General features: G+C 41.6%; 2 protein-coding genes across 4 annotated transcripts in view; one reads left to right on the forward strand and one right to left on the reverse strand.

Annotated features, from left to right (window-relative positions):
• The window catches only part of AOAH (acyloxyacyl hydrolase), a 178368-nt gene that overhangs the window by 34435 nt on the left and 128207 nt on the right, over positions 1 to 15726 (reverse strand). For 2 of the 3 annotated variants that reach the window (XM_070468474.1, XM_020902437.2), the window contains 2 exons: positions 4810 to 4846; positions 3969 to 4043 (listed from right to left, as the gene is read on the reverse strand). The exons of the other annotated variant lie outside the window; for it this stretch is intronic. In XM_070468474.1, the coding sequence (XP_070324575.1) occupies positions 3969 to 4043; positions 4810 to 4846 (112 nt within the window). The remainder of the gene's footprint in view (positions 1 to 3968; positions 4044 to 4809; positions 4847 to 15726) is intronic. 3 annotated transcript variants of the gene reach the window in all.
• The window catches only part of LOC110151469 (small ribosomal subunit protein eS7-like), a 187461-nt gene that overhangs the window by 17201 nt on the left and 154534 nt on the right, over positions 1 to 15726 (forward strand). The window lies entirely within an intron of this gene.

Raw genomic sequence — 15726 nt, forward strand, 5'->3', positions numbered from 1 at the left:
GGTTAGTTTAAGTCAAATTAGGTAGAGTTACAATGACAAAGCTAAGTTTGTCTATTTTACCTTTCTTCTCGAATTCCTGATGCTAAAAGCTATTTTCCAATCCTGACCTTCATTCATTTAACAAGTACTTATTACTTACATGAGTTTAAAGAATAGAGAAAGAAGCAGAGAGCTAGCATCATTGTTTTAAAAAAAAAAAAGAAAAGGAAAAAATCAAGCAAATATCCTAAAAGTTTTTTCAGGACGGACTTATTATGCAATTTGTTGCTGGCTTGAGCTTTTTATGAAATCACTTTGCTCATTTGGGGTAATCTCCTCCACCTTGATGTTCTGGCAGATGGGAGGTAGAGTTGCCATCTGTCTTTATTTTTCTAACCCCTCCACAGGACGTTGCAAAATGGGCACTGTGGGGACACCCCACACAGCCAACTCCATTCTTTCACCCAAATGCTTGCTGTTTATTTGCCCAGACCCCCGGTGGGGAAGGAGGCTGGCGCAGGTCTCTGGCTGATGCCTACCTGCCCTTTGGCTCCTTGGAAAAGGAAGAGCAGGGCCAGGCTGCAGGGACCTCTGCATGTGCAGCTTCTGCTGAAAATATGCAGTTTCAGGGATTTGGGGCTCTTGGGCTAAAAGTCTTTCTGCAGGTGCTTTTTTTTACTCAGTATAACCAGCTTGTTCTCTGTCCCCTCCCGGGGGATAGGATCCAGAGATTGGAGGGGCACTGGCTGATCTGACCATAGGATTTTTCTGTTCTGTGATAGGACTGGGGGCTGAAGCTCATTGCTTTACCTTTCATAAGCTCTTTGAGGTCAGGGATGGTGGCTTCTTTGCCACTGTATCCTAGAGCCAGGCACAGAGCTTGGCACATCATAAGTGGTCAATACATACTTTTAAAAGCATGTGCATAAATCCCTATCAAACTACCAACGGTATTTTTCACAGAACTAGAACAAATAATTTCACAATTTGTATGGAAATACAAAAAACCTCGAATAGCCAAAGTAACCTTGAGAAAGAAGAATAGAACTGGAGGAATCAACCTGCCTGACTTCAGACTATACTACAAAGCCACAGTCATCAAGACAGTATGGTACTGGCACAAAGACAGAAATATAGATCAATGGAACAGAATAGAAAGCCCAGAGATAAATCCACGAACCTATGGTCACCTTATCTTCGACAAAGGAAGCAAGGATATACAATGGAAAAAAGACAACCTCTTTAACGAGTGGTGCTGGGAAAACTGGTCAACCACCTGTAAAAGAATGAAACTAGAACACTTTCTAACACCATACACAAAAATAAACTCAAAATGGATTAAAGATCTAAATGTAAGACCAGAAACTATAAAACTCCTAGAGGAGAACATAGGCAAAACACTCTCCGACATAAATCACAGCAGGATCCTCTATGACCCACATCACAGAATTTTAGAAACAAAAGCAAAAATAAACAAATGGGACCTAATGAAACTTAAAAGCTTTTGCACAACAAAGGAAACTATAAGCAAGGTGAAAAGACAGCCCTCAGATTGGGAGAAAATAATAGCAAACAAAGCAACAGACAAAGGATTAACCTCAAAAATATACAAGCAACTCCTCCAGCTCAACTCCAAAAAAAATAAATGACCCAATCAAAAAATGGGCCAAAGAACTAAACAGACATTTCTCCATGGAAGCCATACAGATGGCAAAAAAACACATGAAAAGATGCTCAACATCACTCATTATCAGAGAAATGCAAATCAAAACCACAATGAGGTACCATTACATGCCAGTCAGGATGGCTGCTATCCAAAAGTCTACAAGCAATAAATGCTGGAGAGGGTGTGGAGAAAAGGGAACCCTCTTACACTGTTGGTGGGAATGCAAATTAGTACAGCCGCTATGGAAAACAGTGTGGAGATTTCTTAAAAAACTGGAAATAGAACTGCCATATGACCCAGCAATCCCACCTCTGGGCATACACACCGAGGAAACCAGATCTGAAAGAGACACGTGCACCCCAATGTTCATGGCAGCACTGTTTATAATAGCCAGGACATGGAAGCAACCTAGATGCCCATCAGCAGATGAATGGATGAGGAAGCTGTGGTACATATACACCATGGAATATTACTCAGCCATTAAAAAGAATTCATTTGAATCAGTTCTAATGAGATGGATGAAACTGGAGTCCATTATACAGAGCAAAGTAAGCCAGAAAGATAAAGACCATTACAGTATACTAACACATATATATGGAATTTAGAAAGATGGTAATGATAACCCTATATGCAAAACAGAAAAAGAGACTCAGATGTATAGAACAGACTTGTGGACTCTGTGGAAGAAGGCGAGGGTGGGATGTTTCAAGAGAACAGCATCAAAACATGTATATTATCTAGGGTGAAACAGATCACCAGCCCAGGTTGGATGCATGAGACAAGTGCTCGGGGCTGGTGCACTGGGAAGACCCAGAGGGATCGGGTGGAGAGGGAGGTGGGAGGGGGGACCGGGATGGGGAATACATGTAAATCCATGGCTAATTCATTTCAATGTATGACAAAAACCACTGCAATGATATAAAGTAATTAGCCTCCAACTAATAAAAATAAATGGAAAAAAAAAAAGCATGTGCATAAAAGAAAGCAAATGAGACAAGTGTGGACTGTAGAAAGGACACAGAATTTAGCCAGAGAACCTTGTTGGGCTCTCATCTTTGCTCCTCACTAACTACGGAAGTAAGTTTCTCAATAACCTTGCTGAAACTGTTTCCTCATTTGTCAAGTGGAGCAATAGCACTTGCTGCTTAGGGCTGCTGCGGGGATGAGATGATACAGAGAGTGGTGTGGCTCATGGTTCATAGAAGGTTTTGGGGGTGTTTGCTATGTACTGGAGAGTACCAGGTGGCTCATCACAGAGCTAACTTGGGTCACCAGAATGTAGCCTTGGCAGACTTGGGATTCTGGGCAGAGTGGTAAATCAGCCTAGGGGCTGCCAAGGCAGGGCACATGAGTATCTCTGGGTTGCAGCATGGAATCTCCTGCCCTGAACTCACTTCACTGATTAGGTCTACACCTACTTCACCATGAGAGTTCTGAGGCTCTAACGGAGGTATCCATGAGGGCAAACACAATTTCATAATATTCAACCATGTCTTTAGCACAAGCTTAAGAAGCTCTTGGTGAGTGAAGTATAGAAAAGCAAAAGGTGGGCAGTGAGCAGGGTGGCCTGCTTCTAGTACCTCTTGGGTTGGAGTCCAGCTCTGCCATCCATCACTGACTGGACAACTCATGTCACCTCTCTTGGCTTTGCTTTTCTGTTTTCCAAAATGATGAGTGGGTGGCTACTGGGGAGTTGTTTTAGATCTGATCTCACCTTTTTTTTTCTTTTTGGCCATGATCACAGGACAGATGGCATTCACATGTGCGGCATATTCTTAGGGGTATGCACAGACTTTGAGAAGCCTTCCAAAATGTTGTGGGGGAAAGAAGGCATTCAACATTTTGAAATCACTACTGATATTAGCAGTTTAGCAAAACCACTTTCTTACTATGGGCCATGGGCACAAATAGGATTGGCTGTGAACTATGTGTAGGTTTCTTTGTAAAGCCCTAAGTCTATGCTATCTCAACCACACGAGTAAGTAAATCAGAAGATGAGTGAAAAAGCTGTTCTTATGGGATAGCTGTGATTTTGCTTTATTTTATTTCAAAAGTCACGCTTCTCAGTCTTGGATTTTTGGCTAGCAGTAGCATATGTCTTGTGATGTAATTCAGAGTTGATCATGACACACCTATTTGTTGTGAAGCAGAGCAAAGAATTAATGGGATCAGATATTTTTCAAAGGGTCTTTCAGCTCTAAAGCTTGATTCTATTGAGTCGACATGTGTCCAGGACTTGTTAAGATAGGGAAGCAGGCTACTGTAATGGAGTGGAGATGAGGGGAATCTCGAAGAACCTTCCTAACATTTTTTAGTAACTCACCCACTGCAGACATCATTTCCAATCATGGCATATATGACAATGGCTGGATAGTCCAACAGCTGGTTCCTAGATAAACTGAGAAGCCATAGATGGAATTTGAATATCAAACACTTGGAAACCTAGCTTTGGGGAAAACCAACATGTGAAAGAATCTTCAAATGGCCATTCTCTGGGTAACTTTTTGCCATTTTTATTTCATTCTAGTGTCTCCATTCCCACTTCCCCTCTTCTTTATAATCTTTAACCCACTCCTCCATTAGGAAAAGACCACATAAATACATACCTACATTTAGAGTAGGTTGAAGTCTCCATCTTTCGTGAAAGACACGCTACCATCTTTCACAATATTTGTCATTAGTAAACCCAGAGCAGTTTCCTGAGGTACTTACATCCAGATGTGTAGGACATTATGACATTATGACAGCTGTGGACATAGTCAACTTTGAAAAATCAAGGGTTTCTCAAGGTTCCTATTCTGGACAACCCAGGCCTTGCTAATGAATTTTAAGTCAAATATGAGCAAAAACTTGTTTTCTCATTCATAAAGCAGGAATAAGAAACAGTCTTTTTTTGTCTTTTTCAGATACTTGGGCCAGACCTAAGTTTTACCCACTTTGTATACATTTTTATGATCCTTTTGAAAGTATACATGTAAATTAACCACATCCTGTGGTCACTGGCCCAAGAAGTGAAAATTTCCCAGTGTTTGGAGAGTGACTAACAAGTTATGGATGTTCAGTATAAGTGGCTACTGGATAATAGCAGAGAGTTTTTTTATTAATTTTTCAAAATAGAAACCCAACCTATAACAACTTCTTATATCCCTCCATTTTTCACTTACGTTTCTATAAATCTCTCCAGGTTTTGGGAGGATGCACCTGAATAGTTAAATTGAGAAAATAATTAAGTTAGTAAATTCAAGTCAGCACTATCAGTATGAGAATTTGACTGATTGACGGAAATCATGGAAGAACCATCATTGTATGGTCAAAGGTCATCCAAACCATCATACTGATGGGAATGACTTCATCCTGCAACTTTCTTAATTTGACTTCTGTTTACTTGACATTATATTAACATAATCCTAACATTTTTGGATTCACAGGTTTCAAGACATTTACTGAGCGTGAATGGGTACACTTTCTAATAGATGTGAGAAAAAGGTGTAAATCTATCAGCAGAGACAGAAACTATCCACAGATTAAGGAATGAGTTAAGGAATGAGAGGGACAGTAAAAAGGATTATTCGAGAACTGCACATCTCCCTGGAAATTCCCATTTAATAACCTGCTGGTGTTCCTGCTCACTTCTGAGGCTCCTCCTGACTGGCTGGCCTGTGTGAGATTCAGATTGTAGAGCTGATATATTTAAGCTCCCTTAGTGACACGTATGACTTCCTTCCCCTACTCTTGGTACCACCAATAATGAATCTCTTCTATGAAAATTGTATTCATTGAATACTCTTTTTATTGTCAACGCTCTGCTAAACACTTATTAGTTCATTTAGGCCTTAGCACCACCGTACGAGGTAGGTGTGTGTGTGTATGTGTGTGCATGCTCATGCACGCATGTGCACTTGTCTCTTGCATCTCTTGCATTAGCAGGCAAATTCTTTACCACTGTGCCACCTTGGAAGCCCTAGGCATAGTGGGTCCCCATTTTATAGATGAGGAAACTGAGGCTCACTTAAAGTGACGTTCCCAACGCCACACAACTAATCATTTGGAGAGTTGCATTTCTGTAAGGCTGAGCTCTGGCTCCCTGTGTGACGTGGCTGCTCTAGACTGGGTGCTAGAAAGAGCGACCCCAAATAAGTTCACTGTTTCTTTGTCCATTGGAAGACAATCTGCAGTAGTTGGCGAGTAATCCTCAGATGGGTGGTATAATTCAAGTGGCAAGGAAGATTTTCCTGTAACTTCTAGCCTTGGAAGCTTGAGGGGAAAGCCAGTGGGTTTCTTGTGGAAACAAATGGGGAAAAAGGCAGTGCACAGCTATTAGGAACTAACTAGCCCATGTCCCCTTGAAACTGTGTGACCATGCAGGGCAGGCCTCCTTTTCCACTTACAACTAGATGCAAGCTATATGTGCAGCATTGATGTTCTCTTGGCTGATTCTAAAATGTTAGCGTAAAAATGAACATTGCTTTATTTCCTCGCTCATTGTGGTAAAATATACAACACATAAACATAACCATTTTAATCCTTTTTGAGTGTGCAATTCAGTGCCATTAAATACATTTACATTGTTATGCAACCATCATCACTATCCATTTCTAGAATTTCCCTGTCATACCAAGTAGAAGCAGTCTCTGATAACACCATTCTACCTTCTGTTGGTATATATTGAACTATTCTGTGTACCTCAGATAGGTGGAATCATACCTTATTCATATTTTTGTGTTGGACTTATTTCACTTAGCATGATGTTCTCAAAGGGCCTCCATTTGTAGCCTGTGTTAGAATTTCCTTACTTTTAAAGACTGAATGATTTTCCATTGTATGTACATACCACATTTTGTTTATCCATTCATCTGTCAATGGGCATTCGAGCTGCTTCTACCATTTGATTATTATGAATATGCTGCCTATGAACATCGGTGTGCAAGTACCTGTTTAGATTCATTTATGTTTTTGAAATCATTGGACCATATGACAATGCTACATTTAATTTATTTTAGGAATCATCAGACACTCTTTGTTTCCTTTTTGTGGTTTCCCTGATAGCTCAGCTGGTAAAGAATCCGCCTGCAATGCGGGAAACCTGGCTTCGATCGCTGGGTTGGGAAGATCCCCTGGAGAAGGGAAAGGCTACCCACTCCAGTGTTCTGGCCTGTAGAATTCCATGGACTGTATAGTCCATGGGGTCGCAAAGAGTCGGACACCACTGAGCGACTCTCAGTTCAGGGTAGTATTAAATATGCACACAGACATGCAAATTAAGGGCCATCAATTCACCTTCGCATGGAAGCATTTATTCACCCTCTCCATTCATCTGTTGAGAACCTGCCATATGCCTGACACATAGTAGGGAATTAACAGGTGAGTTGGACATAGGCTTTATACCCGAGGATTACCATCTATGGGGGCAGACACATAACTGAGCACTGGAGTAAGGTTGCAAATCCAAACCAGAAAACTCAATGTGATTTGAGCCTATTATCTCTGCTCAGAGAAGGTGCCAGGTTTTACAACACCGAGTCCTAAACATAGACTCAAAGTACTTCTGGAAGTGAGGTTGTTCCCTTTTGCTCTCAAGAGGGAAGATAACAAGGACAGCCACTGGGAGCCTACAGTGGCTGACTCATCTCATCAGCTGAGCCCTTCATTCAGTGCCAGCTCCAGGACTCTCAACTTCCTATTTTCAGTAAGATAATAAATCAAGAGGTGTTTAATTCTCACTCTTTGATTTTTCTCTTAATGAGAAATGAAAACTCAAGCCATGAGTGGGAGAAATAATAAAGGGCCAGGTCAGGGATTGTCAGTAATTTCCCTCATTATCCAGAGTACAACTGGGAACTGGGGTGCAGAGTACCCACAGAGCTTGAGGAAAATGGAAATGAAAACCTGCCATGGCATGCCATATGGAGAGCCCCTCCCTGGGCCCACATCCCCCAATCTCTCTGCTGCCAAGACAAAGATGGCAGGCCAATGGCAATGGCTTGAGGTAGATATAAAAGCAGCAATCACAGACATCCACCCAAGGAGAGAGGAAGTATGCATACTTCTTTACCCAAATGTTTATTTTTTTCTGGTGGGTGTTTGTAATAGAAGCAAAGAATTTGCTTTGCTCCAAAGATGTTATACTTCCATGATTTCCATTTTCTTTTGGAAATCTCAGTTTTATGGGATTATGTAATGAGTTTACATAATTCCCATGTCCCTGTCTCTTCTGAGTCCCCCTTTCCTATGCCTGCTACTCTTTCACCAGCCACATCATCATTTGGTATCTCTCTCCCTCCCAAGCTCCATTTTCTCTCTTCTCCTGTATGTAGACTTCCTCCAGGCTGCTGATTTTTTTTGCTCCTACTGCTACTACTATTACAGAAAATACTTAGTAAAGTAGTTGGAGATGAAAGTTGTGAGTGGGAGAGAAAGATAACTCCTAGCCTGTGGAATGTGGCAAAACAAGAGCAGCATTCAAAGAACTGGCGATGCCTTTAAGAGGTTCCTACCTGGTCTCCACAGTGATAGATCAGAGAAATGGAAAAGTTCTGACTATGAAATAGGGACATTTAATTTATTTGTCAAGGTAGTCCAAAGGAGAATCTACCTGTCATCAAGAAAGGAAAGGACAGGATCCTTATTGGCCACAAGTTTCAATTTTGGCTCATCTTTTTAAAATAAGGCACTGTACATTGCAAGTAAAGAAGGATTTCCCATAATGTCAGTGTTGGTTTTCCTTTCATGAGTAAATTTCAGCTTACAGTTTCACTGCTGGATCAGTGTTGACTACAGCAGCAAGTGCTTAATATTCTGGACATTCAAAATCAACTGGTAAGACTCTCTTACCAGTTGGGAGGGAGAGAGATACCAACTGATGATGTGGCTGGTGAAAGAGTAGCAGGCATAGGAAAGGGGGACTCAGAAGAGACAGGGACATGGGAATTATGTAAACTCGTTACATAATCCCATAAAACTGAGATTTCCAAAAGAAAATGGAAATCATGGAAGTATAACATCTTTGGAGATGTTTACAGGTCTTTTAAATAACCTGTAATTTTTAAATTCTGTGCCTGGTCCAGATACTTTTGGATTCTGTGGGAAAAGGCCAGGATGGGATGATTTGAAAAAATAGCATTGAAACATGTATATTACCATATGCGAAATAGATGATCAGTCCAAGTTTGATGCGTGAAACAGGGCACTCAAAGTCAAGCCAGTGCACTGTCGCAACCCAGAGGGATGGGATGGGGAGGGATGTGGGAGGGGGGTTCGGGATGGGGGGACACATGTACACCCATGGCTGATTCATGTCAATATGTGGCAAAAGCCACCACATTATCCTAAAGTAATTAGCCTCCAATTAAAATAAATAAAAGCAAAAGATCTAGTTCTTATATGAGAACCTGTAAAAAAAAAACTAAGGTGCATTTTACAACCTCCGCTATACAGTTTTTTTTTGTCAGATAGTTCCAACATTTTGGTATTGACATCTGTTAGTTTTCTTTTCCCCTGCAGGTTGAGATTTTTCTGGTTCCTTATATGCTGAGTAATTTTGGATTTTATCCTTGGCATCTTGGATATTAAAAGACTCTGAGCCTTGTACTTTTGTCTTATTAGGCAATCCACTCAGGTTCAGGAGGCAAGTTCTACCCAGCCTTCTGGGAGGTTATGATTTCAATGTCCATTCCACTCACAAAGCCTCTCTAGTATTATTCTGATTAGTCTCAGGTCTGTGCCACTGAGTGGGACCTGGACAGCAGTCTATGTTGAAGTTGAGTTCTCAGAGTCTTTGGTATGCAATTAAGGATCAGACCTGTGCATGTTCAGCTCAAGATTAAGCCCAGGAGTTCAGACACTACTTTATGAGGTTGCTTTCCCAGGTTCCTCCCACTCTAGAAGCTCCTTGGACCTTTCTGTTTCCTTGGGCTCCCCTCCATGGTCCTAAAGCCCCAATTTTCACTCCCCTACTCTCATGTACACTTCTCACAGATTAACTCAGTATCAGTTTAGTTCAGTTCAGTCGCTCAGTCATGTCCGACTCTCTGTGACCCCATGAATCGCAGCACGCCAAGTCTCCCTGTCTATCACCAACTCCCGGAGTTTACTCAAACTCATGCCCATTGAGTCAGTGATGCCATCCAACCATCTCATCCTCTGTCATCTCCTCTCCTCCTGCCCCCAATCCATCCCAGCATCAGGATCTTTTCCAATGAGTCAGCTCTTCACATGAGGTGGCCAAAGTTTTGGAGTTTCAGCTTCAGCATCAGTCCTTCCAATGAATACCCAGGACTGATCTCCTTTAGGATGGACTGGTTGGATCTCCTTGCAGTCCAAGGGACCCTCAAGAGTCTTCTCCAACACCACAGTTCAAAAGCATCAATTTTTCGGTGCTCAGCTTTCCTCACAGTCCAACTCTCACCTCCATACATGACCACTGGAAAAACCATAGCCTTAACCAGATGGACCGTTGTTGGCAAAGTAATGTCTCTGCTTTTTAATGTGCTGTCTAGGTTGGTCATAACTTTCCTTCCAAGGGTAAGCATCTTTTAATTTCATGGCTGCAGTCACCATCTGCAGTGATTTTGGAGCCCCCCAAAATAAAGTCTGACACTGTTTCTACTGTCTCCCCATCTATTTCCCATGAAGTGATGGGACCAGATGCCATAATCTTAGTTATCTGAATGTTAAGCTTTAAGCCAACTTTTTCACTCTCCTCATTCACTTTCATCAAGAGGCTTTTTAGTTTCTCTTCACTTTCTGCCATAAGGGTGGTGTCATCTGCATATCTGAGGTTATTGATATTTCTCCCAGCAATCTTGATTCCAGCTTGTGCTTCTTCCAGCCCAGTGTTTCTCATGATGTACTCTGCATATAAGTTAAATAAGCAGGATGACAATATACAGCCTTAATGTACTCCTTTTCCTATTTGGAACCAGTCTGTTTTTCCATGTCCAGTTCTAACTGTTGCTCCTTGACCTGCATACAGGTTTCTCAAGAGGCAGGTCAGGTGGTCCGGTATTCCCATCTCTTTCAGAATTTTCCACAGTTTATTGTGATCCACACAGTCAAAGGATTTGGCATAGTCAATAAAGCAGAAATAGACTTTTTTCTGGAACTCTCTTGCTTTTTCGATGATCCAGTGGATATTGGCAATTTGATCTCTGGTTCCTCTGCCTTTTCTAAAACCAGTTTGAACAGCTGGAAGTTCATGGTTCATATATTGCTGAAGCCTGGCTTGGAGAATTTTGAACATTACTTTACTAGGGGGTGAGATGAATGCAATTGTGTGGTAGTTTGAGCATTCTTTGGGATTGCCTTTCTTAGGGATTGGAATGAAAACTGACCTTTTCCAATCCTGTGGCCACTGTTGAGTTTTTCAAATTTGCTGGCATATTAAGTGCAGCACTTTCACAGCATCATCTTTCGGGATGTGAAATAACTCAACTGGCATTCCATCACATCCACTAGCCTTGTTCATAGTGATGCTTTCTAAGGCCCCCTTGACTTCACATTCCAGATGTCTGGCTCTAGGTGAGTGATCACACCATTGTGATTATCTGGGTCATGAAGACCTTTTTTGTACAGTTTCTCTGTGTATTCTTGCCACCTCTTCTTAATATCTTCTGCTTCTGTTAGGTCCCTACCATTTCTGTCCTTTATTGAACCCATCTTTGCATGAAATGTTCCCTTGGTATCTCTAATTTTCTTCAAGAGCTCTCTAGTCTTTCCCATTCTGCTGTTTTCCTCTATTTCTTTGCAGTGATCGCTGAGGAAGGCTTTCTTATCTCTCCTGGCTATTCTTTGGAACTCTGCATTTAAATGAGAATATCTTTCTTTTCTCCTTTGCTTTTCACTTCTCTTCTTTTCACAGCTATTTGTAAGGTCTTCTCAGACCACCATTTTGCCTTTTTGCATTTCTTTTCCTTGGGGATGGTCTTGATCCCTGTCTCCTGTACAATGTCATGAACCTCCGTCCATAGTTCACCAGGCTCTCTGTCTATCAGATCTAGTCCCTTAAATGGTATAAGAGCTCATACTAAGAGGGCAGAGTGAGAAAATGAGTGACAGGGGATTTGCTTTACCCTTCTGGGAGCACAGCTGTCATGAGAGAGGCTGTCCCTGGTGGATCAGAAGGTGAAGAATCTGCCTGCGGTGCAGGAGAGGTGGGTTTGATCCCTGGGTTCTGGAAGATCCTCTGGAGAAGGGAATGGCAACCCACTCCAGTATTCTTGTCTGGAGAATTCCATGAACAGAGGATCCTGTCAGGCTATAGTCCATGGGATTGAGTCGGACACAACTGAGTGACTAACACCTCCCCGGCCAAGAATTCTAGGCACCTCCTCACTGCTGCCCTGACACTGAGAAGAAACTCCTTTCCCACTTCTAGAGTGAGAACTAGAGGGTTTCTTCTAACTCCACCTGTTCATGCCACTCTTCACTTCTGGATTTGGGGCAGTATTGCGTCTAGTTTGGAAGATATCAGAGAACACAAAATGCCAACATCACTGCTGGTTTGGCTGTACTCCTGATTCTGGTTTTCTTCTCCTGTTTACTTTCCCAGAGTCCTCCAATACCTTTTCCATGCATCTGTCTAGGTTTTCTGGCTGCATTTCTTTGCGCAGACAGGGTGGAGTGTGCTTACTTCATTATACCCAGAACCAGAAACCTGAATGCATTATAAAGAGTATAAATAGCTCATGAAATATGTGGTGTCATACAATGACCTAAAATAAATTTAATAATGTCATTTAACTTTAATTAAATGTTAAATAATGCAGATTTTGCTTATAAATTTAGGAAGCATTTTGAAGAGCACAATTTGTATAATCTAATTTAAAAATTAGCCATGAGAAATTTAAATTCTTTCTTTTCTCTAAAAGTGTTGCTTGTAATAAGCAGAAATAGTCAAACTAATACATTGACCTCCAACTCAAAATAGTACGTACTTAATAATTGTTTGTTTTGACAGTTTCTGATGGTGTTTCTACTACTGAAAATGCTTTCAAAATCACAAGTGTGGTTCTGAATTTCTGTGACAAACTAGATAAATGATTCCCCAAAACATGTATTTTTAGAAGAATATCATAACCTCCCCAGAGTAGCTCTAATCTACCTGCTAGCCTCAAAACTTGACATAGCTTCACAAGTATCCTTCAGCTATGCTAAACTTCTCTCTCTTTCCCCAAAGATACTTTGCCCTTGGAGCATCTATGCACCAAGTCACCATCTCCCCATGGTTTTTGGATTTCTATTTTTTTTCTGCAAGGCTCTCTGCTCAAGTGTATCTTCTCTGAAGATTTCCTCTCCTCCAGGCAGAGCTAAGTGGCTCCTACCTTCAGAAGGCCTCAATCTCCCTCTTTTTTAGTGTCATTTTATAAGAACCATAATTGTTTCTGTCTTGTCTCTCTTTTCTGTTTACTTATGATCTCCTTAAAGATGGGAACTTTGTCTTGTTCACCCTTCTGTTTCTAGCACCTATTGCAATATTGGGGAGGAAACAGAGAGAGTGGTGGGGCAAAATCCAATGGAACGTGAGAGGAAGGGAAGTAAAAGAGAAGAGAAGACCAGTGGTAAAAGGCACAGCCCAAGATGCTTTGAAACTGACAAAAATCCAGCAAGTTCATTTCAACTATCAACACAAGTAGCAGTGAACTTTCCCTATCATGGCCTTTATCTTGAGTCCTAAACAAAAGGGACTGATTGAAAAGAGACCCTTTAGGGCTTCAGGAACCCTTGCCATGGACAGTTACATATAAAAGTGTAAGATACTTGCTTCTGAATCTGTCCTCTGCAGGTGTGCTGATTCAAGAAGTATAGAATGAAAATTTTGACCTAACAGAAGAATCTCAAGCATACGCTCATCATTCTTTGTATTATAATTGTTGTCAGTTACGCTGCTCCACTTTGATGTGTTGCATGGGACAAGCAGAAGCCACAAAGGGCTGTGTAGATAAATCCTAAGAAATAGTCCCACTGGAATCAGAATATCTTCATTCTTTAATGATTCTTTGAAATTCCAGAAAGTATTAAAAATTGGAACGATGTCCTCTAATGAAAGGAGGGAAATGTATCCCTCTATATGAGATATGTCACACTAAAATAGAAACTTTTGAAATCACTCTTTCAAAAGTTTCTATTATAGTTAAGTGCTGTATCTTGGCAGTATTTTTGGTCTTTGAGAGAAATAACAAGTTTTGATGCCTGCAGTCCTATAGTTTATCTGTGTGCATTTGCCTTTTAGATCAAGCATCTCAAAAATCAGTATTAAAATCTTTCTTTGTTGTTGTGATCACACTAGATCATAGCTCCCAAATGGAAATGTCCTAGTTGTTTTGTTATAAATAATTTCTGTTATTTCCCCTCAACATCTTGGGTTGAGACCAAATATTCCACCCAGTGGTTGGGTTCATCAAATATTTACTGAGGGCCTATTTCTGTTTGGCAAAGGTGACTTCTTTGCCTCTTCCAATACTCCGTGGCTTTAAAAAATTGTCTTAAAATTTTCACTTTGAAATGATTTCTAAAAAGTTGAAATAATTTTCATAAGGGGCTTGAGGTTGGGTTGGACTGGGTAGATGAGCCTGCAAACACATGCACTTCGGCAAATGTTAAAATTCTCCATTTTTCATGTCTATGTGTTTGCAGTCAGGCCCTGTGCCCCACTCTCCTACCGAGTGGGTTAACATCTGGGTGCACAGAGAGAGGCAATCTCTCACTGTATGGATGGGCCCCTCAAGAAAACACACTCTTCAGCACTTTTGACTTTCTGAAAACAAAACAACCCCAAACAGGTGTTTACACCAGCTTTGCTAAACTTGCGAAAATAAAATGAAGGAGGTTGCCGACAAAAAAAGACATTCTATTTCAAGCCAGTAAAGTCCCATTTGCAAACTGTAAAGAGATCCTCAGTGCAACCCCTAAGCCCGTCAGATGCCCTCCTCAGCAGACTGTGGCCATGGAGATTTAGGGTTGGGATTTGCTTGTTTCTTAAAGCAGAAGAATCTTGTTTATTTTGGAAGGCGATGCCTTATGAATCTTTATTTACTTTAAAATACATACTGATATTGAATACCATGTTAACATTTGTTTTTCTTCTACCCTTTATTTTAGATGGAGTGTAATCTTGTCACTCAGAGTTTTTGCCCACCATGGAGGTATTCAGGTTGGCAAAAGATTACTGTGTGTATGCTTTTCGTCTCTTCAAAGGTTAAATGTAACCCCTGAGAGTTATTAGTTTGAAAAAAGCATGTTGAGTTGACAGGTACCTACTACATGCAGCAGAGTCTGAGCTCAGGCTTGCAGATACATGTCCTCAGTGTCAGGGGGGATGCCAGACTTGAAGCAAATGACTCAGCTATAAGTGAGGACATGCAGCCACAGAGGCAGGGACAAAGGGCTTCAGGGAGGGTTGAATAAAAGCTAGGATTTTTTTGTAATCATACAATCATTTTTAGATGGACTTTTTTCCCCCTTTATTTTTGCTTTTTATTTGTTGGCTGCACCATGCAGCATGTGGGATCTTAGTTCCTTGATCAGGCATTGAACCTTCAACCCTGCATTGGAAGCATGGAGTTGTAACCACTGGACCATCAGGGAAGTTCCCAGAGCTAGTATTATTCAGTCCTCCCTGAGCACCAGGCCTGAGTCCCAGCGATGGGGTCCCAAAGACTAGGACATGCAGCATGGGTGTAGGAGGTGGTTTTGGGGTCCATGTTTGCTGTGTCCACCTTCCCAACTGAATACTGACTGACATCCATGCTTAGAGCTCTAGTCTCTGATGGGTGGTCATCACTAGAGAGAAGGTGAAACCCCTCATCTGTTTCTGCTCCTTCCAACATGTTTTAGACCTTCCAGCTCAACCAGTCAAGGCTTGTTCTCCAGCCCCTTCCAGCCATAGCTTCCATCTCTTGCCCCACCCATCTCAGTGCAGCCGTCCTTCACTGCTCCACCCTCAGCACTTTCTTGCCTTAACCCTGCCCTTGCCTGCTGTCTCCTCCAGCCTCTCTAGGGGAACCCCAACCCTGCTCTCCAGGCTGTACCCGCCTTCCATTCCCCAGGGCTCCCTCTGCAGTCCCCTCATTTGTCCTCTACCCTTC

The sequence above is a fragment of the Odocoileus virginianus genome, chromosome 1 (genome assembly GCF_023699985.2).
Source record: "Odocoileus virginianus isolate 20LAN1187 ecotype Illinois chromosome 1, Ovbor_1.2, whole genome shotgun sequence".
In the NCBI taxonomy this organism is placed as follows: Eukaryota; Metazoa; Chordata; class Mammalia; order Artiodactyla; family Cervidae; genus Odocoileus; species Odocoileus virginianus.